Source organism: Mustela nigripes, chromosome 17 (genome assembly GCF_022355385.1).
Source record: "Mustela nigripes isolate SB6536 chromosome 17, MUSNIG.SB6536, whole genome shotgun sequence".
Taxonomy (NCBI): domain Eukaryota; kingdom Metazoa; phylum Chordata; class Mammalia; order Carnivora; family Mustelidae; genus Mustela; species Mustela nigripes.
The window spans coordinates 55,602,599-55,626,588 of NC_081573.1; the positions used below are offsets into that span (position 1 = coordinate 55,602,599).

The window sequence follows — 23,990 nt, forward strand, 5'->3', positions numbered from 1 at the left end:
GTGGGATTCATGGTTTTAATTCCCCAAGATCTTAAATTGCAGGTGCCCAAGCCCTCGAACCCTGGGGGTGGGTGGGGGAGGGGGACCCTGGGATGAGGTGTCTGCGCAGCTTTCCTTCTGGAACCTTGGAATGTCCAGCCGTGTGCGCGCCACTCTGGGTCGAATCCCTCTAAGGTGGACCTGGAAAGTGATTTGTTTAAAAGTTATTTTTATTAACATAAAATGTATCATTTGCCCCAGGGGTATAGGTTATGAATCACCAGCTGGAAAGTGATTTGTTAGGAAAATTTCTAACTTTGCAGGGCTCAACCTTCCCAATTCCAAAGTGGGCTTCGGTGGAAGACAAACACCCACGTTCCCATATTTCGAAAAACAAGCAGCCCCGGCCCCAGGCACCTCCCTGACCCCAGAAGCACGCTTTCTCCCATAAAATGCACACTCTTGTAGAACAAAGCGCTCCAAGTCCACTGGAAAGATTGGTGACGGACGCCTCAGTGCCTCCATGTTGCTGAAGAACTACTAGGGTCTTTGTTTTGTGTCATTTTATTTTTGTGGGGAAACATGAAAGGGAAACAGCCCAGTGATTCATACACGACCTACATAGAGTGTGCCTTTGTCACACCGTGTGGGCGGACGTTGTGACCTTCCTTCCTGCTGATGGAAAGGGAAGACAACTTTCTCCAAGAATGGCAGGTCCAACAAGAGACCAATCCGGTTTCCATTTTGGGGAGTGAGGTTCGTGTCTGTCCGAGCCAGGCATGAGCCCCTTTGTGAAATTTATGATTACAGGATTCACAGCTTGGCTCACCCGTGAAATCCCCAGTAGCCCCCTGTCCTGGAGGGTTGATCTCACTGGGCTGGGAGGAACCTGGACCTGAAGTTGGCTGAAGCCTTTGAGGGTGGAGGGGGTCCGCTGAACAGCCAGACTGATCAGGGCTGAGGGCACAGTGCAGAGATGAGAGACTGGTCATCCTGGGTTCCCATCCTGGGCAAGGCACTTAGCCTGTCTGAGCCTCAGTTTCTTCTTAGTGGGGTGGGCTTGGTAAGAGTAGCTGCCTATCAGACTCACTGGGGAGGCATCAGGGAGATTATGGACAGCAGGTGCTTGGCAGGTCTGGCTAGAATTCCTTATTATCAGCCTGGCACCAAGGTCCCTTGGAGGCACAGCTGCCCCCTCACTGAGAACTCCGGGGAAGCCCAAATAATGAGCCTCTAATTGGTGTCCCTTCCTCTATCTGTAAATTGCCCTGGCGTGCAGCCTTCAGGTGCAGGGAAATTCACTAACTCCCCACTGGCTTGTCCCGCATTCATTCACTCATTCACACATCCATTCTGGCAAAGAATATTTACCAAGCACAGACCACGCTTGCTTGGTGAATCCAGGATGCCCCGTTTCTTCACCTCCGCGTTTCCCTGAAGCTGGGGTGTGCCCCAGTCGTGGTCACAGACACTGTGCATCATTGCCCGCACACCAGGATGTCGAAACATACAGGTTGGGCATAAGCAAGCTTGGTGGAAACTTCCAAGAAGAACAGAGGAACAGCCTTCTGGGAAATTCTGTGTCACAAGTGCTCTTGGGGACGTACAGGACCATCTTGGCAGAAAGACTCAGACACTGGCAACCTGGCGTGGAAAAGCAGTTCAGGAGAGTTGGGTCCATACATGATGACCTTCTAGGAAATACCTTTTCTATCCATTTCACTTACAGCTCCTTTGTCAGGTACACATAAGAGTGGTACATGGTGGCTCTGACACTTGCTGGCTGCGTGAACCTGCACGGGTTATTCGCCGTGCCTCAGTTTCCCCATCTGTAAAAGGGGGCGAAGTTACCTCTTGATACTGCTAGGAGGAGTAAAAGTGTTAGTACCTAGAGGGCTCAGTGCCTGGCTCACAGTACGTATGTGTAAGCGCTCCTTGCTACTACTGTTACCGTCTAAGGAAGACCCGACAGCCCCTGCTTGGGAAGACAGGGCCTCACCTGGGTTTAGGGGCGGCTGGAACCAGGGATAGAATCCCCCAGTTCTCTCTGTCTTCTCTGGGTAGACTGACCATCTTCCCCATGATGTGAGACGAGGCCCCGGCAGCTCCAGACTCCATCCTGTACACCTGTGCCCTGCCTGCCACCCCTCCGGCACCCTGGGGAAGGCACCCATTTCTGGGGTCATCAACGGAGGCCAAGGGAAGGCTGAAGAAGGAACTGTCAGCTCTGCCACGAGCAGGGGCAATGAGGGGAGCAGTGGGGATGGTGCCCCAGGAAAACGCGCACCTTGGGGGCCGGCAGCCAGTCTCCTAGATGTCCACACCAGAGACCTCATTCTACAAAGGAGGACAGCAAACCTCAGAAGGTCTTGTGACTTGCCCAAGGTCGTACACAGCCAGGCAGTGAAAGGTGGGCAATGCATTCTTAGGAGGAACTCCTTCTGCTTCTAGCCCTTGCCCTACATTGTAACATTAGTCCTCATGGCAACCTTCGCCCAGGATCCAGCTCCTTCTGGGTACTTACTGTGTTGCAGGCACCTCTGTAAGCCTCCTACAGACACAAGCAACTCATCTGAACTATCCCAAGCCCATGAGGAAGACACTATCAACCCATTTTACATATTAGGGAAACTGAGGTGCTGAGAAATAAAGTCACTTAGCAAGTGTCACACAGCTAGTAAATGGGAGGGTGAAGATATATAGACCTAAAAAATCGGATTCTCGTCTTTGGGAAGTAGGGATTTTTTTTTTTTTCTTTTTCCTTATCGAGGAGAACAAGCCTGTAATTTGTGTAGTTGTATGAACGCACAGGTACTGAGATTTGAATAAAACATTTGACTCGATTAGGACATTCTCCCACCTATAGTCATTCAGCACAGAGAGAGGTTATACACTTACTGCTGTCCTCCTTGGGAGTACAAATTATAGGAAGCCTTCCTGGAGAAGACTGTATAAAGGAGAGAACGTATTTGTTCTCCCCCCCCCCCCATTAATTGTCAAAGTCAGATTATACTTTATACTGAGGTTGTCTACCTGTTTTTCTTATTTAAAAAACACTTTTAAACACTCCTTATTTGCGATAATGGTACATTTAAGGGACACATGGAGAGACGAGTCGTCCAGGGAGGCCCGCCTCGCCCGCGGTGACAGCTTGCGTAACACATACACCAGCGCCACCAGGAAGCTGGCACAGGAGCTCTGCATCGCTCCGGAAGTTTGCCCTCGTTCCACAGGCTGAAGCAGTTCGCCCAAGGCCTCACGGCTTGGAACAGGCCTATCAGGAGCCCAACCTCCCATTTTCCTTCTTCCAGAACTTGGAGGCGTCCAGCCCCTCTTCTCCGAATCCACCATCTGGAGTTTTCTCTCTTCCCATATGGAGGAGTCATCAGAGGCTACAGCCACCTCAATGGCTGCCTGGGGACCGGTCCACCGCCATGGGGTCAGGGGTGGCCCCGGGCTCTGAGAGGGCTGAGTCCCTCCTGATAGTGAATGGCACCTTGGAGCAGGAGCTCACGGCGGGGCTCGGGGGGTGACTGGGAAAGAGCAGGCAAGCCCAGGGGCTGCCCGAGCCCTGCCAGCCTGCTGGAGACAAAGAGCCTCATGTAAGGCCCCTGAAAAGTGGCTGGACCCTGGGGGCACTTGGCTGAATGCTGGGGCCACCTAGAGGCCTCACCCACTGACAAGGTTCTTCCGTAAGAGCAAACTTCAGTGAAACACTCCCTTGTTCCTTGGGATGACCAATTTAGCTAGTTTTCCTGGGGCCATTTTCCACCTGAGCTGCCAGGATTAACTAACTCCCCCACCCCCAGTCTTTTCTAGAACATTCACACAGAGCTCAGTGAGACGGTCTAAAAAAGAAGGCAGGTGGGGTCTTCAGGTGAAGACAGTGTAGGACAAATCCTCTTAGAATCCCATGAAAGGCATCCCCCTGCTTCTCACCTGGGAAGAGGTGAGCAGGCCCCTGGATGAGAAGGCGAGAGTCACTCTGGCCAAAACAGATTTCCTGCAATCACCTGTGGGCTGCTGCCTAAAATTCTAGCATTATCATGTGATCTCTGCTCTGTCTTCACATGGCCTTCCCTCAGTGTCTTTGTCCCTCCGTGTCAAGTTCCTCTCTCCTTTCTTCTACAAGGACACCTTTCATTGGATTTGGGGCCCACCCTAAATCCAGGATCATCTCATCTCAGCACCCTTAATTGAAGTAGATCTGTCCTATTTCCAAAGAAGGCCGCATACACAGGTTCCAGGGTTCTGGGGGTTAGGAGGGGAACACCTCTTTTTTGAGGGGAGGCACAATTTAACCAACTATGGGGAGTAAGGTAGCTAACTTAAAGCGGGGAAGTAGAGGAAAGGCACCTCAGGCAGAGGGAAGAGTGCGCGCAAAGGCACAGACCAGAGACGTTCCAGGAACTGCAAGCGGTTGGGCAGGGTTCGGAAAGGGGGGCCTCCGGGAGTGGGAGGACAGGGGGCCGGTTGTTGAACGGTGCCAGCCTGTCCCCAGCTCGAGTTTGAACTTCACCATGAAAACAATGGGGAGCCACAGAAGGGTTTGCCCGGGTTATTATCTACGTCGTTCGACTCTCCCCCATGTCTCTGAGAGGCCGGGATGCTGTCTGCATTTACACCTGAAAACACTGAGGCTCAAAGAGGAGAAGTCATTTGTCCAAGAACAGACCATCAGGAAAATGTCAGAAATCAGATTCGAAATCGAGCCTCATCTAACCCCTTCAGCGGGAAGACAAACGCGGCAGAGCTCTGCGTGTCCACGTAAGGCTGTTTTGGGAAGGAGGAAGGGGACAGAGGTGGGAGATCGCGGGGACCAAGCTCCATGCCCACCACCCTATCGGAGAACGGTCTTCTGACGCTGGGCCTGGGGGGCGCCATGTTGGTACGCTGAGACCCCGCCCTGCCCACAGCTGATTGGCCCAGCCTTGTGTCACCTGACCCAAGGTAGACCAATCAGACTCCCCCATCCCATGGTGCTCCTGAGTCTTTTCGACGCGGGAAGGTGCCCAGGCACCTGGCTCGGGCGTGGGAGGATGCGCCTCCACCTCGGCCTCTGCTCTGGGCTTTGTGTCCTCAGGGAACTTCCCGACGCTCTCCTCACTTCGGTGTCCTGGTCCGAGAGGCAGAGCACTGAGAGCAGCCCGTTCTCCCAGGCTCCTGTGGGACGTCGTGGGATCCCGGCGGCGGAGCGTGTGCCCGAGGCCGGGCCCGCAGGAAACCCGGGCAGGCGGCCGCCCCGCCGGTTGTGTGACCCGCGGGAGGGGACTGGGGCCGTGCGAGGCCGCCAGCCGCCCTGGGAGGAGGAGGAGGAGGAGGAAGACGGAGAAAGCGCGGAGGGCGGCCGCAGGGGTTCTTGACCCCGTTCCAGGACTGGAATCCGGCTGATAAGAGCCTTGGCCGCCCTCCCTGTCCTGAGGTCCCAGGACAGACTCGCGGTGCCCCCGCCCCCACCGGCGCCCGCCGCCCCTGACTCTGGCCGAGGCTGGCACAAGCGGGTTTCTCTTACGTATGATCAAAGCCTGACCCAAACAGAGCAATACGAAACAGCCACCAGAACAGGGGAGGCCTCGGCTGGGACATTCTGGCGAGCCGGAGCCCCCCTCCCCGGAATCCACCGGAACGCCTCTGAACTCGGTGCCAGGGAATTCCTGCCCCAGCCTTGGTTACCACCTCCAGAAACCAGGCCAGGGGTCCCGTGGGGCAGCCACCGAGGCTCCCGAGAGGCCTCACCTCCCAAGGGACATGCATGTGATCCGCCGCCCCACATTCCACACCCACACCTCCTGCTCCAGAAGGGCAGGCTTCTGGCAAGTTCCATATTCAACCCAGGAACTTGTTGAACAGGTGCCTTGAGGTGGGAGAGTGCCAGGCCCATGAGGCACTACCCAGCCAGGCCCAGGCTGGAGAATGTGCGAAAGCGGAGTAAGTTGGGGTCGTCGTTTCCCGAGTACCTGCCAGGATGAGCGCCTACTGCATCCCCTGCTCAGCCGGCGGGCGGGCAGGATGCCGCTGTCTGCGTTGACAGCAGAAGGAATTGAAGCTTGGATATCACTGGCTTCTTACTCATGTTTATCCAGTTACTACATGTGGGAGACAGAGGTTTTTTTTTGTTTTTTTTTTTTTTTTTTAACGTGAAATCAGCAAGATTTATCATTAACACCTTCACATAGAAACAAGGTGTAGAAAAATGGTGTAAAGAACCTCTTGGGACTTAGTATCCAGCTATCATTGTTTCGCCAAACCCTCAATTTTTTTTGCAAGGGCAGAGACTGGAGTATTTTAAAGTAAATCCTGGATACCCTACATATCACCTATGAAGGGTCCAGAATGCGTCTCGAACAGGTGAGGATTTTTTTTTTTAAACGTACCCATATGCTCATCGTCACAAGACCACTGGTTGGGAAAGTTCGTGTTGGAAGCACCCCCTCCACGTGTCCTGGGAGGACACAGACAGTCCCAGCCCAGTCCTGTGCTCCCAAGGTGGGCAAGTTCACTGGAGCAGCAGTTCCCAAAGCAGGGTTCCCCAGGCCAGCAACATCACTAGGGAACTCTTTAGAAAGGCAGATTCTCAGGCCCAGTCCCCGCCCCTCCTGAGTCAGAGACTCTGGGGTTGGGCAAGCCATCCCAACCTGTGTGTTTGAACACCCCCTCCCTGGGACTCTTGAGGCCGGCTCCAGCTCTAGAACTTCTGCTCTGGAGAAAGACGGACAGCCCACGGAAGTGATTCCCCATACTTGCCTTTTGTCCGTTTACTATTCATGCGGGTTCTAACTCCTGCTCCCAAAGGATGCTGAGGGGCCGGCCCTACGTGGTATTGTTTTCTGGTTAGATCTGGCCACGCTGGAGCCTGATGGTTAGTGGGTGGGGTCTGGCTCCTCCCCTACTTCCTGGAAACCCTGAGCCAAAGTGTCCTCATCCGGACACTACGCAGCTGGCGGCACGTGCCTCCCGGGCTGGCTGTGAGAAGGGCAAAAGGTCAAGTATAGAAAGCACCTAGAATTTTCCCCGGGGCCCAGCGAGTGTTCTTACCAGACACGGGCGGCAAGGCCAAGGTGAGAGGAAGGGGAGCCTGATTCTCAGGGGCAGAGCTGGGGATGGGCCTCTGGGGAGGTGTGAAGGAGCTTGGGGGGGCTGCTGGGAAAAGCAGGGAACCCCCCTGAGGCGGGGAGGCTGCAAGGCAGTGACGTGGCAAGACATGGAGGGGGAAGGAGCTCACGGTTGCCTCGGGCGATGGGCTCCCTAAAGTCCCAGAGAGAGGATGGGAGGGGCCCGCCCCGCTCTATGAGTTTCGATGCCTCTGGGAGACTCCGGGCCTCCAGGGCTGAGCAGGGAAACAGGGACAAACAACCAAGGGGGGGGGGGGGGGGCTCTGGATTCCAGGAAGATTGAGGGCCAGGCGGCGGGGGCTGGGCTCAGAGCCAACACCCAGGACAGTCGCCCCGGGTGTGGTTGTCCCTCAGGCTTGGAAACACGAGTTACATACCGTTAATTTCAAGAGGACAGACTCCTGGACCTACGTTTAACTGAGAACTCGAGCAGAGTGATGGAAATCTAGTCTCCTTGTCCGCGCACGTGAGAGGAGTCACAGCACTTAGCCTATGAGAAGCGGGAGGTGCACAGTCAGGCCGAGCTCTGGAGCAAGACAACCGACCCACGTGTGGCCGTGGCGGAAGTTCACAGTGTGACCTCCCGGGGACCTCAGTACCTCCCCTTCACCCGTCCTGCTGACCCTCTGCAGGCCTCCAGTCTGTTCTTTGTACTTAGGACTCCGTTGCTATTGTTGTTGTTTTTAATTCTACATGTGTACGAAATCATATGGGATTTGTCCTTCCGTGACTGACTTCACTTAGCACAGTGTCCTCCAGGTCCATCCACGCTGTCGCCCATGGCAGCACGACGCCCTTCTTCCCACCGAGTAAGAGCCCACCGCGTGCGCACACCACACCTTCTGTGCCCACGTGTCTGCCGACCGCAGAAGTCACGGCCACGCCCAGACTGTGGCAAATCGTGTTCTAATAAACAGGGGTGCACAGATCTTTTCAAATTCCTGCTTCTGTTTTCTTTGTGTAAATACCTAGAAGTGGAATTACTAGACCCTCTCATCCTTCTCTTTTTAATTTTTTGGGGAGCCCCGGGCTGTTTTCACAGCGGCTGCACCAGTCGGCGCTCCCTCCAGGCGGCTTCCCTGCCTCCACATCCTCGCCAGGCCTGGTTTCTTGTCTTCTCGATACCAGCCTTTCAGTATATGTGCTGCCGAAGCGAGCACAACGATACCAGCCTTTCAGACAGGCGTGCGGTGGGATCTCGTCAGACTTTTGTATTTCCCTGATGATGAGCGATGTTAAGCGTCTGTTGGTCATCTGTGTGTCTTCTTTGGAGAAATGTCTATTCAAGTTCTCTGCCCATTTTTAAAATCAGATTGTTTGGTTCTTGCAGTGTTACAGGAGTCCTTTATGTATTTGGGTGTTAACCCCTTATGCAATACCCAAATATTTTCTGCCATTCACTAGGCTGCCTTTTGTTTGGTTGATGGTTTCTTTCACGGTGTAAAAACTGTTTAGTTTGATGTAGTCCCGCTTGTTTATTTTTGCTCAGGAATTTCATTTAGAAAGTACATTTAGGGGCGCCTGGGTGGCTCAGTGGGTTAAAGCCTCTGCCTTCGGCTCAGGTCATGATCTCAGGGTCCTGAGATCGAGTCCCACATTGGGCTCCCTGCTCGGGGAGGGGGGCTGCTTCTCCCTCTCCCTCTGCCTTGCCTGCTGCTTGATCTCGCTCTCTCTCAAATAAATAAAATCATAAAAAACCTTATATTTGCTATAAAAATCTATGAACCTATCCATTAAAGTCTACATTTCAATTCGTGAGCTCACCAAATGTTTTTAAAAATTTAGTGGATCTTCTTTAGAGGATATTGAGGAATCACCGTGTTGTCTAGAAAACTGGTCAAGGGCAGGCAGGCATCAAGCAGCGAATCTGCCTTTCCCGTCCTAGTGGGCAGCCTGCCTGGAGACGAGGGAAAGCATCTCTTTCGGAAAGTACTCCAAGTGATACTTTGAAGCAAATGTTGGGATTAGAATATTACAGTTTTGCCCAGTGAATTAGAATATTACAGTTTTGCCCAGTGAATTCGTGAATCTAGACGTTCAGAGCCAGAGAGTCCCAGCATCACAAAAAGAGACAACCTGGCATCTGGACAGGGGGATGGCGCCTGATCCAGCCTTGGATCACAATCACCTTGCCAGTTTGCAGCGAGGTCAAGGACAGAACATCCAGAGCTGCACTTGGAGTGTGAGATCTGCCAAATCCAGGTGGCGGGGGATGCTAGAGGCCACACGGCCTGGGTCCCCCAACAGGTAACTTGTAAAGGGTGGGGAATTAGATGGAGTGGAAGGTTGCAAAATGGCTCCTAAAGCTGTCCATGTGACCGATGACCTCATGTAGCAAAAGGGACTCTGCAGGTGTGCGCAAGTTAAGGATCTTGAGAGAGAGAGAGATAGTCCAGATGGGCCGAGGGCAATCAGGAGGCCTTGTAAAATGGAAGCAGGAGGGGCAAAACGAAGGTGAAGCAGCTTGAGCAGCAAGGCTTGACCAGCCATTTCTGGATTTGAAGATGGAGAGAGGCCTCGGCAGCGGAGGAACGCAGCGGCTACTAGAAGATGGAGGAGATAAGAGCCTGTGCTGTTCCCTGAGCCTCTGGGAAGAATGCAGCCCTACCAGCCCCCGGATTTCAGTCCGGCGGGACTGTTTCAGACATTTGACCTCTGGGACAGTGAGGAGTCAATTTGTGTCATTTTAGGCCACCAAGCTCGAGATGGTCTTTTACTGTGGTGACTAGAAATGAATGCAGATAGGAAACCTGAGGGTTCGAGAAATTCGAAGGACACACCAAGTTAGCAACACGCCCAAGACCAAACAGAGTGGCGGGTAAGGAAGCCATGAACATGTGGACATGAAAAGTCGGGAGAGTGGGCACCTCTGTGGGGTGAGGCTGCTGCTCTCGGCGGAGGGTCCTGGGCAGGGTGACCATGTCCCACTCTCTGTCCCCGCTGGCTGGTGGCTTCTGGGGCTTCCCCTGATAAGCATTCTTCAAGCCGCACCTTGGTTTTGTGTGGTTCTTTAAGACTGTCGTATTTTACACTTAAGGTAACCGTGATAACATTTGCGAGATGGCTTCGCAGCAGCGTGGAGTCGGACCTTCGTCGGCAGCCACCACAGATGCGCATTTTCTCCCGCCCGACCTTGCCGAGTTTTCTCCTGCCAGCAGCCCGGGAAGTGGAACCGAGCGGAAGGCAAAACAGGTCAGCCGAGCTCATGACTCTCAATGCGCCCAGGAACGGGGTAGAGTGGACTTGTCAGTGCATGGAACACGGTGGCGAGGGGAGGATGGTCTGCACGTGTCCCTGTGACCTCAGTGCCCCTGCCCCAGCTGCCACTCTCCGTGGTGGGGACGGTGGTCTTGTGCTGTCGCCGCAGGTTTCCTGGCAAGACGGTGCCCTGGGTGCCCAGCACGGCGACGGGCTCCACGAGGCCCTGTTCTTGGTTCCTTTCCCTCCTCCCCCGCTTCACTTCCCTGCTCCCTCGGCCAAGGTTTCACCCCCCCCCCCCATACACCACTTGCTCTCAAACAGGTTTGCTTCTGGGGAAGCCCAAGGCAAGACACTCAGAGAAGGTTTTACCAGACGGGAGGAGGTGGTTAGTGGACAACACCCGGATGTAGACAAGGCCTGTGGCTGTTTACCTGGCTTCTGCCCAGGTCTGGCGCCATCCCGTGCCCGGCTACACCACCAGCCCCTGCTGTGTGGAGCTATCTGGTGGGCAGACTGGTGGGGTCTGCACGGGCACCCGTCCCCCGCCCCTGGAGCATCTGCTAATCCCAGGCGCTGTGCAAGTGCCCTCTCCTGGACTATGCATCCCCCACTTCTCCCCGCCCAGACTCCCCTGCACCACCTCCTCGGGAATCTTCCCTGAGCTTCTGGCTAGACTGTCTGTCATGTGCCCCTTTGGGCCCCTGCAGGGTCCTGCACGCTGTGACATTGTGGCGTGTGCCATGTGGTTTTGCTCCTTCTCCCCCAGACCCAGAGCTCTTAGAGGACAAGGACTCTGTGTCACCACCCCACCCCCCCCGCCGGTGCAGGCACGTAGTAGGTCGTCAATGTTGGATTTTTGAGTGGGTAAATGATTAAGCGAATGAACGAGTCTCTGCGTGGCGGCTTGTGGCGTGGCGGTTCTGCGGGCAGGTGCTCACATCCAACTCCCAGGACACCAATTCCCTCTTCTAGCTGTGGGCTGGGGTCAGATGACTCAGCCACGCCGGGCCCTGCAACTGGCAAAGATCCGCAGGTTCTGAATGTTAGAGGGGAAGCCCCTGACGCTGAGAGAGGGGAACCCCGGAATGGGGAAGACGGATCCCACGGGGTCTGGGTGGGGAACGAAGCAGGGAAGTCAGTGAACAGAAACAGCAGGAGAGAAAAAACCAGGACGGGGGATGCCGGGTGACAAATGTGGGGCACCGTTTCTTTTAGTTTTTGAACTTTTTGTTCTGAAATGATCTCAGATTCGCAGGACGCTGCAGGAACTGTGCAGAGAGGCCCTGTGCTCCCCTAACTCGGGCTCCCCAGCGGCTGCGTCTCATGTGGCTCCACGCTAGGTAGCTGGTGGCTTCGGCCCCACATGCGTCAGGGCCGGGAAGTGCGGCTGCAGCTCAGCTGGGAGGTCTCCAGCCGTCCGATCCCACGCCTAGATGCCCGCACACACCACCTCAGTCAACACACGGACCCGCTTCTCCCCACAGACACCCCCTTCTCCTACCCGCAAACGCACCCACCCTCCTCCCCACCAGCCTGGAGCCCACTCAGCGGCTCTCCGTCTCCCTGACCCTGGGCCGGTAAGAATGTTCTAGAAGCCGAGAACCGAGACCGTATAGCTTGTGACTTTTTCAGATTTGCATATGTTCATCACGAGCTTCTCCAGGTCGGCCTGTGCGCTCGCCGCGCCCACCTCTCTCTGCCTCCCCCTCCTTCAGCCCTGAAAGCGGCAGGGCGCCCTTCCAAAAACGGACGTTCTCTGACCAGGAAATTCACACCGTAAAACACCATTATCTATCTGCACTCCTGCTTCAAGTCCACGGATCCTTCCCCTCGGGTCCTTTAGAGCAAAAGATAGACTTTTTTCCCCCCCCCGAGACCCAGGATCCGATCCAGAATCCCAGTGACATTTGATCGTTAATACTCTTCAGTGTCCTTGGATCTGCAGCCTTCCATGGCCTTTCCTGGTCTTCCCCAAAGCTGACATTTTCGAGGAGTCCCAGTCAGTGGTTTCCTTGGGTCCCCGTCACTCTGGGGGTGATATTTCCTCACGCTAGTATTCACGGTGTTTTGGCAGGGATACCCAGCAGCGAAGTGCACTTCCATGAGGGGGCGTCACATCCAGGGTCCTGCTGTGTCATGTCTCTGGCTGGTCCCTCAGTTCGGGTGAGGTCGGCCAGCTTCCTCCCCTGTAACGGCACAGGCTTCCCTCTGTAACGAATAAGGATCCTGCAGGGACATGCTGCCAGACTGCGTCACTATCTTGTTTCTCGTTAAGCTTTTATCTGCTTTTGTTTAAATTTTAACAGAATTTTTTATGGAAGCAAAATTTATACCAAAGTACACAGAGTGCTCAGTGAAGAACATTTTAATGAGGTGCAGGGGTGGGGGGATGCTTCCTGGGGAGGGGCTCAAGCCTGGGCCCGAATGGAGGGAATAGGAGTCCTTGTCTGGGCCTGGGGCAGGACCCCCAGACCCCGGAGGCAGGGTGCGGCTGGCAGCGGCTGGCAGCGGCTGGCAGAAGCCAGTGTGAGAAGCATGAGAAGTCTCGTGCTGTTGTGACGGCTCCCAAGGTTCCTGAAGGAGACCCCATGGGAAACAGAAGTAGGGGAGTGGGAAGAAGAGGCAGGGGAAGCTGACAAAGGGTGTGTGCTAGGCTTAGGCACCCCTGTGAGCAGCCAGATCCCAGATCCCAATCCTTTGGGAGGGTCCTGGGAAGCTGCCAGAATGGTCCTCACGGCTCTCCAAGGCCGGGGGCCTTAAGCCCGAGTTCTGGCTCAGCCAGAATAAAACCCTTCATGCCTAGAGCCACAGTGAGCAAGCTTCCCTTAGAGGTGGGTGCCCGCAGCGTCCACTCTGCTCAGCCCAGGCTGGGGGGCCTTCAGGAGGGGAGCGGCACACTCGGATGTTTGTCTATTTTTGCAAAGTCACCGAGAATGTGGCACAAAGAACTGAGTATGGGAGCCAGATGGGAGTCGGAAGACCATCACCTCTCTGTTCTTTAGCAACGGGCGTGTCCAAGACCCTGCTGGAGTTCTGACCCTCAGGAAAAGAGCCCAGGTCGGCCGCACCATGCCAGGAAAGGAAGATTCTCCCCCACTCTAACAGCTACTTCACTGAGGGCTCCCCCACCCCCGCCACCTACCCTCAGGCACAACGTCACTTGGGAACCCCAGGGCCCTAGGAGTTTTCAAAGGGAGTTACCGGAAACTTTTAACTCTATTATATGAAAAAGCCAGTAGAAATTGTTCATTTAACTTCCGATCAGGTTTCCCAGTTTAACTACGTATAAACTCATTCATTTTCCATTCAGTAAACACGCACACAGTGTCTTCTTTTAATATACCTCGTTATTGAGATAAAATGCGTGTAACATCAAATTCACCATTTCCGCCGTGAATGTGCGCACATCAGCAGGTTTTATTCTATTCACAAGTCCGGTGACCATCCCTCTACTTTATTCCAGAAAATTATCATCACCCCAAAAAGAAATGCCATCATCTCCAAATTTCCGTTTCTTCCCAGGCCCTGGCCATCACTAGCGTGCTGTCTGTCTGTCTGGATTTGCCCGTTCTGGCTGTTCCGCAGGCATGGAGTCTACGGTTGGGGTCTGCGGTGTGTGGCGTTTGGGTCCACCTGCTTTCACTTGGCACGTTTGCCTGGTTCGTCCAGGTTGAAGCGTGGCCACTCTTCTTGCCTTTTTTAAGGCCGAATACTGTTCCGTCGGATGGGCGGCCGCATCCTGTCCACCCCTCACCGCAGGTGGGTGTCTGGGCTGCTCGTGCTCTGAACCTTCTTTGAAACTCACAAATGTAGTAACAGGCCAGGAGTGTGTGGGATCCGCGGGGTGGGGGGACGCCCCTGCCTCCGCATCTCACCTGGTCCAGGGATCTGGAGGGGCCTCTCGGGAGAAGCCACAGTCAGTTAAAACCTGAGCCGGTGTTAGCGGGGCGAGGGTTTGGAGTGAAGGGTCTGCTGGAGTGTTCTTGGTGGAGGCTGGGGAGGAGATGCCTTTGCCTGGGGCCCAGGAGAGGGGCCTGCTCGGGGAGGTGGGGAGAGAGCCAGGGGCCAGGGCTTGGCGGCCCGGCCGTAGTAAGAGTCAGGCCTTCGAGGAAAGGTGCGGGAGCAGGGGGCGGCTGAAGCAGGTGTGAGCCTCAGAACGATATGGGGGTGGGGCGAGGGGAGCTCACCGCTGGGATTGAGGGCTTTTCCGGGATGCCCGGGCTGTCAGTGTTAGAGCTGGGAGCACCCCAGCCAAACGTGGGTGCTCACCTCTGCGTGACCATGGGGAGTGAAGCCTGATGAGTGCACATATGGAAGCCCTTGGGCGTTTTTTGCCTCGGACTGAAATTCTCTGACTCTGGGTGATGGGTCTGGGTGCTTTTGAATTTTTTAAAATATTTATTTATTTTAGAGAGAGCAGGGGGGAAGGGCGGAGGGAGAGGGAGAGAGAATCTCAAGCAGACTCCACGCTGAGCATGGAGCCCGATGCCTAGCTCAGTGCCATGACCCTGAGATCGTGCCCTGACCCACTTAACCAGCTGAGCCGGCCAGCCGGCCTGCTCTTGAATTTTTTAAAGGAGAGTAGATTCTGAAGGAAAGTCAAATTTCCAACTGTAAGTCAGTGTGAAAAAGCAAAACTGTAGAGATGGTGAAAGGATCAGTGGTTGACAGCGGTTTGGGGGGAGGGGGCTGGAACACGGGAGTTTTTAGGGCAGTGAGGCCTCTGTATGATACCGTGATGATGGTGCGTTCCTGACGTTCCACATTTGTCAGAATCCACAGAATATACACCACCAAGAGCGAACCCTAGTGCATATTATGGACTTGACACACAGGAATCTCCTCTTTCACCCGTAACATGCATATGGAACCTTCTAGAAGATTCCATGACTCTCACTGCCCAAGATCATTCCTTCCTCTTCTGGAAATCTCTTGGCAAATAGCTTTGTTCCTGTGCCAGGTCTGAACAATTGTAGGTAAGAAAAGTGATAAGGGCCAGAGCTCCCAGGCCTGTCCCAGCCAGCAGAGAGGTGTCACCCTGTGTGTGAGCGGCAGCGTCCGCCACGGGCGTGTGGGAGGAGGAGCGAGGGCAGCTGTGCCATGTGTTTACCTGTTGGGATTAAGCAAGTCCCAGGGCACACTCTTTTAGCACCTGGCGTCCTATTCCATGGGGCTGTCCCGGCTCCCTCCTGCAGAAATGAAGTCCCTCGGGAGCCCAGAAATGCTCACAGCTGTGGGACATGCTCAGCCAACGTCCTCTCCTTTCAGCAAATGACTATGGAAGAAGTAACAAGGAGAGTGTGATATGAGCGGTGCCCAGAAATTGGCTGTGTGTGTGTGACTACAGTTGTGGTACAAAGGTGTGACTTGTCTCACACAAGCGGGTCTCACTGCGGTAACACAAGTCGAGCACATTTTCACCCCAGGCCTTGGCTCTGGACCTTCTATCTCTGCATGGAAGACTGTCCCAGTATTCATGTCTGATCCTCTTCCCCTGGGGGCACGGGGTGTGGGCAGGACCCTTCTCTGAAGGCTCCAGGGGTGAGTCCTTCCTCACCTCTTCTGGCTCCTGGTGGCCCCCGATGTTCTCTGGCTCAGGGCTGTGCCTCCTACCTCTGCCCCATCTTCCCGGAGCTTTCTCCCTGGGTCTGTGCTTTTCTTCCTCTGTCTCTATCTCTTTTCTAAGATTTTCACGAAGTTATTTTTAAGTAATCTCTACACCCAAAGGCCAAGAGTTGTACTCTCCACTGACAGAGCCAGCTGGGACCCCCGCCCCCTTGAATCTTATAAGGAAGGACACCAATCACTGGACTTAGAGGACATCCAGTTCATCTGGAGATCCTTAACTTTATGACATCTTCAATGATTGTCTTTCCAAATAAGGCTACACACACCGGTTCTGTGGGTTAGGATGTGACACATGCCTTCGGGGTGGGCTTACTCAACCCCAACATTCATTGTCTGACTCTATGTTACACATAGATGTATGTGCAGCCTGTCACACCTACTAGGAGAGAAAATACAGGAATAGTCCTTTGTGTTCAGGGGTCCACGGCCACGTAACAGGTGCTTAAAACTATTTGCTGAATGAATGAAAGTAGCTTTCCCTTCCTAAATTCCGATGTCTTCATCTATAAGATGATCATGTCGTTGCCTGTGTGCATGGCCATTAAAGAAACAAACTGAATTGAGGGTTTGCGAACAGAGCCATAACTTCCAACTCATTCTTAAAATCAAATGCTCACCCACACGCACGCACACGCCACCTGATACCCTTTGTATGGTGTACCCTTTCGGAAAAGGATGTCTTCAAAATGCCAACCTTATAATTTGTGAGGGAGGTTTATTACTAAATAAGTTTCAGGTGCCTCGGGATTGCATCACCTCTTTCCAATGGAGTGTATTGTTGGGAGATAATTTACGGACATGAAATGACACCACTTTCATATAGTGAGCGAGAGTTGAAGGGCGGGACCTCATTGTTGAAGGTGCCCAGAGCAGATATTTCAGGAAAGGCTGGATGCTTTGGGCTGAGTCCTGCCCTCAATTCTCAGTACCGGCCAAAGCATGGGCATCGCTGCGAGAGCTACAGGCTCAGAAAGTTTCCCAGCAAACCATCTTGCGGGACTTGATTCCTTCAGAGTGCCCTCTAGAATTTGCCCAGCTGAAGGCAGACAGAAAATTCTTGAAGGAAATCTTCAAATTCTTGAAGTCAGTGGTGATCATCGTGAAATCCAAACAAAAGGACAAAGCTAAGGAGGAATGGACGTTGGAAAACAAACAAAGGCTATAGAGAGCAGGGGTGATTCTGGAGCAAAGTGGGGAACTCACGGCAAGAACCACAAGGCAAAAAATTGAGGTTTTTGTAATCAGATTAAATTACTACGGTTATGAAAAAAAAAGCAAAGGTTAGAAAAAGAAAAATGAAAAAAAAAACTCCATTGTAAAAGAAATCAAAACAGAGAGTATAAATATTTGTCTCTATTTCTGAAGTGCTTTCAAATTCCTGATAGGATTTTCGGTGGGATTTTTTTTTCTTTCTTTCTTTCTTTTTTTTTTTTTAAATTTTAGATTTTATTTATTTATTTGACAGAGATCACAAGCAGGCAGAAAGACAGGCAGAGAGAGAGAGAAGGAAGCAGGCTCCCCACTGAGAAAAGAGCCCGATGTGGGGCTCGATCCCAGGACCCTGAGATCTTGACCAGAGCGGAAGGCAGAGGCTTAACCCACTGAGCCACCCAGGCGCCCCTTTCAGTGGGATTTTATTCTGAAATCCAAGTAAAAGATGACAGCAAATAGCACAGTGCTTGCCTCAAAATGATACCATTTAAAACTGATACCAAATAAAATGTGAATGAAGATGGTGGAAGTCAGTCTAATGGTAATAACTGTAACAATATAGACATACTGCATTTCCCCATAAATGCAAATAATCTCAGGTTAAGAATAAATTGCAAGGGGCACCTGGGTCGCTCTGTCAGTTGGCAGCTAGCTGCCTTCAGCTCGGGTCATGATCCTGGGATCCTGGGATCGAGTCCCACATCAGGCTCCCTGCTCAGTGGAGAGCCTGCTTTTCCTCTCCCTCTGCCTGCCGCTCTGCTGTGCTCTCTCTCTATCAAATAAATAGATAAAATCTTTAAAGAATAAATTTCAAGAACTACAGTTTACAAGAGAGACACACAAACACCAAATAAATATCTGGGGGGCATTTAACATGTTACAGGAACATTATCTACCATGGTAGACGCCAATAGTCCCCTGCTCTCACAGAGTTTACAGTCTAGGGGGAAATGAAACAAAACAGCTAAAAATGAGATGCCACGTTTAGATCATGCAGACTTAACCGTGGAGAAGAAACAGTGGCAATGGTAATTATACAAAGTGGAATTTAAGGAGTATGTTTTAATGAGATACAGGAGGTATTAAGCAATTACAAGAGTCATCATAAACAGGTAAATGATATGCACTAACCAACTGGGAAGCATAATACAAAAAGCAGAAATTCAGACAGACGAGGAAACGAATGGACGGGAAAACAATTAGGGAAATTTTAAACTCTTCATTTTCTTCCCATGTCAGATCAAGCAGTTGAAAGTAAGGACGTGAACAATGTGCCTAGAAAGTTAGAATGAATAGATACAAAACGGATTTGCAGGAAGAGCGCAGCTTATCAATGCCCTTACAAAGAACATACCAGCTTTTCTAGTGCCGTTGAAATATTGACAAAACTGTGTAAAATACAGGCACAAAGTCTCAGCACAATAAGAGAATTAGCTGGCTGGTATGCGGGCTGATCACAGTGCAATGAAAACAAAAATCGAACTTAAGCCTCAAGGTATCCATTCAGTGGCTTCCATCATGTAACTCTAACTGCTTTCTCTGTGGTCCGCTCCATTTTTGTTTTTCATGCCAACAGGTCCAGGTCTTCCGCAACGTCCTCCACCCAGAACTTCCTTCCTGAATGCTCTGGGTGTTCTTAAACCTGATCCACGAGTTCTAGCCTTGACATCTCCGAGCTGGAACAGAGGCCTCTGTGAGGGGACACAAGAGGGTGAGCTTAGAGGGAAAGGCACTTGGCCAGCGCATCCCTCCCTGCTCTTGGAGGCTGCACCGCCTGCAGAAACCACGCCCGATTGATGCCCTTGGGAGAACATGAAGTTCTATGCCAATAAGACATTCTTCCTCCCTGGATCCAATTCTGTCTCAAAATCTCGGCATGCCACTTGGAAAGGACCCAAGAAAAAAGTGAGCTGAGTTCCCGTGTATCTTTTATATTAGTAATAAAATTTTCTGGAGATCTACTATGTCAGGGACTAGACAGTACTATTAGGATCTCTACCTATGGAAACATTACAGGACGTACAGTGGGTTCCCTGTGTCCCCCCTGAGCTCGCCCAGACCTTCTCTCCATCCTCCTGCCTTCTCTTTCGGATTCCCAGCCCAAGAGTCTGCATCTGTGGCTTCCATTCCGTTTCCCTTCACCAACGTTCTCAGCTCCATACAGCTACCTTGTCTGGGTATCTGCTCCCTCCTCTTGCCTTCCCAGCCTTGGATGGCCGCAGTTTCCCACCGCTGCTAATCTGGGGCAGCTGAGCAGTCCCTTCGTGCTCCTCTGCACCCTGCCCACACCTCTGTAAGCAGCATGGCTATCAAACCCTCCCCCACCACTCAGTGTGAAGGTGCCACCTGCTTCCTGCTGGGACCCTGTTCAGGGGTTGGCAGTGCCATCCCCCTTCTGTGGATGAGTAAACTGAGGTGGAGAGAGGTGAGGAAAGTTGTCCAAGGCCATGCGCTTGGAAGGAACAAGGCTGAGATTCAAGCCTGGACTGACCCATGTCAGCATACTGCTTTTTCTATTATTTCTAGCTTTTGTTGCAATTGGTGGAGTCAGGCAGTGTGATGCTGGGAGCCTGTTTTCTTTTGGTCAAGGGACAAGAGGCAGGAGAAACAAGAAGGGCCGCCAGGACAGCCTGTCAGATGAAATGGAGCCGAGGTAGCCACGTGGTGGGGAGCAGTTGAGGTAGGTGGCCTATATTCGCTCAAAAAAAGACACTCATGTCATGCTCTACAGTTCTTATCATCCAGAAGCCCACTCTATAAATAAGGACTCTGAGGCACAGAGGAGAGACACGGCCTTCCCCAAAGCCACCTCCCTACTAAGTGGTGGGGCTTGTTAGGGATTCCAGTGCCACGCGGAGCCAAAGCCCCTTAGAGTTTCAAGACACCCACCTGGGGGGCACCTTCCCCATCTGCTCTGGGAGCCAGCTGAGTCCAGAAACTTCCCTGTGATGTTGGTGATAGCACCAGCACACCCTCCATTTCACTGTGAAGGAGTGCTTCCCTCCTCAGGGAAATGTCACAGGCCATTTCACGGGGGGTATGTTAAAGCTTGGAAATGGAAGACGCCTGCCCGCCCCAGGTCCCATGATTAACAAGTGCAGGAGCCCATTCTGCAAACGAGAATGAAGGGCTCAGAGGTTCTCCAAGACCCACGGATTCCCAAAGGCAGCGGGGTGCTCCGGCCCTCCTCCCGGCCCTGGCGTGCACTCCCAGGGCCCTCCCTGGGGGTGAGATCTTAGCCTTCTCCTTCAATTACAGACAAGCAACCACGGCTCATAGGGGCCACGTGGCTGGTGCCGAGCCGCGCAGCTTCGGTAGGCGTGTGACTCCGCTCGGGTCCGCGGTGCGCCCGGCGTGTTAGGATGGACCGCACTCCGCTGCCCCCCAAGAACCACGGGCGCTCGTTACAGTCCTGCTCCCCGGCCAGCTCCAGACCCGGGTGGCGCAGGGTAAGGCGAGGTCCGGGAATCCGCATTCTCCGCCCGCGTTCGCACGCCCACCTCCAGCCCGTCCCTCGCTCCAGGTGATTCTTCGGGTCTGGCCAGATCGGGAAGCAGCCGCAGCTGTCGACGCCGCGCTAAGTCCGCGGCGGGCTCCCGGGGCGGGGCCAGGTGCGCCAGGTGCAGCCGGGCGCGCAGCTCCGCCCCGGGGGCGGGGCCGCACCTGCGGCGGGCAGGTAGGCGGCTACCTGGTAACCCGGCCCCGGCCCTGGAGGTTTGGGCGCGCGCAGCCAGTCCCGGCCACGCCGGGGACCGAGGGACGCGGACAGGGGCGGCCGCCGGGGGACGGGAGGCTGAGCGAGGGGCCTTCGCCTGGTCACCATGGTCGAAAGACGCTTCTCTCAGTTCCTGCAGAAACTCCCCTTCTCGGGCGCGGGCCACCTGTACGAGCCCCTGGAGAGGAGCGAGTTGGAAATCTTGGTAAGTCCGGGCGACCCGGCGCGGGCCGTGCGACTTGACCCTCCGCCCCCCCTGCACCCCACCTCCGCCGGGACCCCTCCCGCAGCTCGTCCTCCTGCCCCTGGCTCTGGAAAGACCTCTGGAGCAACGCCAGCTCCTGTTTCTGCTCTGAGCCGGGCTCGCGTCATTTAAGCCTCTCAGGACAGACAGCCCATTTTGTGGATTTGATACTGAGGCAGAGAGAGGTTACATGTGCCCCTTAAGACGCACCAAGTTAGCAAACGACCCAGCCAGGAATTTCACCTCAGTTTCTCTGGCTCCGGAGAATGTAAATTCCTAGGTCTCTGCACTCAGGCTGCTGTATGGATTTTTACTTCTAATTCTTTTTTTTTTTAGTTACTTGAATTGGAAAAAAAAAAAAAAGGTGATGTAAAAAAACAAACACCTGGGGAAAATGTTTTAGCCATGATAGTAATAATAATGGTGGAATTAGGGTAAAGAGCAGCCAGGCCTCCTAGCTTTACTTCCTATGTCTGCAATGCAGCTTTGAAAAGCACTCAGGTTTGTATGTTGACTTAGCAACCTCCAGGGGACCCTCTAGGATAAATCAACATAATTTTCAGGCCTGGGGCATGGGAGGGTTGGGGAGAGAAGGGGTTTCCCAGTGGCTGAGCTGACACAGCTGTCCAAAAAAGCCCTTCCACTTGGGGAAGCCAGGCTCAGTGGATGACCTGGTGACTTTCTCCTTAGGTTTGTAGGAGTCGAAGCTTCACACCTTGCGGGATACAAGAGCAGAGAGCGCTGAATTCCTGCAAAAGCCTCTCGAGGACATTGCACTTTTTTTTTTTTTTTCCTTTTCAGCCTAATCAGTCATTCAAAAATGAAATTCCTGAAATAGTGCCTTGGGCATGCTCGGGAGAACACGGCCCTCTGACCTCCCAGTTAAATTTACTTTTTAATGGAAAAGAGTAGTTGGAAAAACTCAATTTAAACTATTGAATTTTCCTCCCAAAGAATGACAACAGTCAAAACGATTTTGTGGTATGATTCCCAAATATTTGTGCATTAAATAAATAGTATTTTATATGTGAAAGTTAGCACGAGAATTCCCGTGCCGGGGCTGTAGGGCTGGGCTGGGCAACTAGTAATTCTCCCGTCGTCTCTGTGTTTCTGAAGGGACACGTGGGTTCAACATGGCTTGTAGAGTTTGATTCTTTTGCTGAGATCCGTTTCTCTACCCACATGTCATGTGCTGGGTTCTGCTGAAGGAGTGTGAAGTCAGTTTGCCAATATTGTTGCCTTTTCTGCCTCACTCTCTCTTTTGGTTTTTGCATCATGCTGGGTATTTTTCAAACACTCCTGATGTGTGGTTGATTATGATTAGATTTAATAGGATGTCCAGGTCCGCTGGGGATGGGGGTCCTGTAACATGACTGAGATGCTGGGGTGAGTTTGACCTTGGCACCAAAGTGGACTTCAGTCCTCCAGATCTCTTCTGAGGGGTCCTCAGGGATATGACAGGTCCTCAACCTATCTGTAGGTGTGTGGGGGGTTCACCTGAAGGGTGGGTGATGGGTGACGTCGCGGTGGGGAGGGGAGGGGAAGGGAGGGGAGACTGGCGACCCAGATCCCCAGCAGCAAAGGCTCGGTGAGAAACAAAATGTCCTATCTCTTAAAAAAAAAAAAAAAGTCCTATCTCTGAAGGGTCCTGGTACAAACCCAGGAGGTTGCACTGAAAGGAGCTGGCGGCAGGGGGCAGGGGGCAGGGGGCGGTGATGGGGTGGCAGAGGGACCTGTTTCCCACCAGCTCAGCTTAGAGCCTGAACCTCCTTCGCTCTCACACTTCCTTCCCCCATTCGAACCCTCTTTTGCCAAGAAAAATGGAAAAAAGCCAAGTGTGCTCACAGCGATCATTTCTACGAGAGTTGTAACTCTCTCTTATGAGCACGTGTTCTGGGAAGCCTCTGAAACCCCCGCCGCTTTGCCCAGGCAGCTCACTTATAACACTGTTTACTACTGAGAACTTGCTGTGTCCTTTTTCTTCTCTGTCTCCTGTCTGTCTGTGCTGAGGTCCATTTTATTATTATAATCATCAATAAGGACATGGAGGCTCACAGGTGGGACCAGGCGCTAAGGATACAGCTGGGTACAAAATGAAGTTTGTGGGGGAGGCCCACAGAGGGTAGAGAAACCAAGAAATGTTTAATCAGAGATCTGGGGGTGGGGGGTCTGGGGTATGATGGGGACCAAGAAAGCAGAGCGGCCAGGCGGGGGACACTTGGGCCAGGGAGGACTGGGGCCGAGGACACGTGGGCCAGCATCGGAGGCGGAATCTGAGCACAGAGCTTAGGACTCTGAAAATGCCTTGTTCTTCCCATAGTTTCAGTATCACCACAAGGAAGGGGTTTGAGAGATCCTCTTAATTCAACTATTGGGGAAAAAAACCCTTCTCTGTTTTAACCTGAATGGTGGGTGAGGAGAACGTTGGACCAGAAATTCCTGCTTCCCGAGGACTTGATGCCAACTCCAGGGAAGTCATCTTTGACCCGGGGCTCCCCATCTCGTAACCGTCTGGCGCTCCACCCTGTGCTGCCTTCCTGGTCGGCGAACTGATTCATCCTGCTCGGGCTTTCTGGGGTGAAGATGGGGTTCCGGGAGGCTCACGTAGTGGTCCCCCGCTCTTTCAGCCCAGGTTCACAGAGCGTCTGCCGTGTGTCAGGCCAGGGCTGCCTGCCACGGATGGGGTGTGGAAGATGGACACACTCCCTGCTCTCCTGGTGGGCAGAGATGGGGGCCAGATTCAGAGCAGAGCCATCACGAAGCATTTGGGCTTTATCCCTGGAGCAACATGGAACTATTGGAAGGTTTAAATCGGGTCGTGATCTCTCTCTCTCTCTGCCTGACTCTCCGCCTACTTGTGATTTCTCTCTCTGTCAAATAAATAATAAATAAAATCTTT

General features: G+C 53.1%; 1 protein-coding gene and 2 long non-coding RNA genes across 4 annotated transcripts in view; 1 reads left to right on the forward strand and 2 right to left on the reverse strand.

The window, feature by feature from the left end:
• Position 1: 1 nt before the first annotated feature.
• Positions 2–1,799, reverse strand: LOC132005101 (uncharacterized). Its single transcript, XR_009400731.1, has 3 exons — positions 1,707–1,799; positions 1,351–1,623; positions 2–180 (listed from the first exon to the last, which is right to left on the reverse strand). It is a non-coding gene; the product is annotated as an uncharacterized LOC132005101 (long non-coding RNA).
• Positions 1,800–18,179: 16,380 nt separating this feature from the next.
• Positions 18,180–20,735, reverse strand: LOC132005400 (uncharacterized). The gene is made up of 2 exons (XR_009400787.1): positions 20,633–20,735; positions 18,180–18,823 (listed from the first exon to the last, which is right to left on the reverse strand). It is a non-coding gene; the product is annotated as an uncharacterized LOC132005400 (long non-coding RNA).
• Positions 20,736–20,798: 63 nt separating this feature from the next.
• Positions 20,799–23,990, forward strand: part of ATP2C2 (ATPase secretory pathway Ca2+ transporting 2) — a 57,503-nt gene continuing 54,311 nt past the window's right edge. Inside the window, exon 1 of one of the 2 annotated variants that reach the window (XM_059382867.1) lies at positions 20,799–21,052. In XM_059382867.1, coding sequence (XP_059238850.1) covers positions 20,954–21,052 — 99 coding nt within the window. In that variant the 5' untranslated portion in view covers positions 20,799–20,953. The remainder of the gene's footprint in view (positions 21,053–23,990) is intronic. The other variant, XM_059382866.1, reaches the window with a different exon arrangement.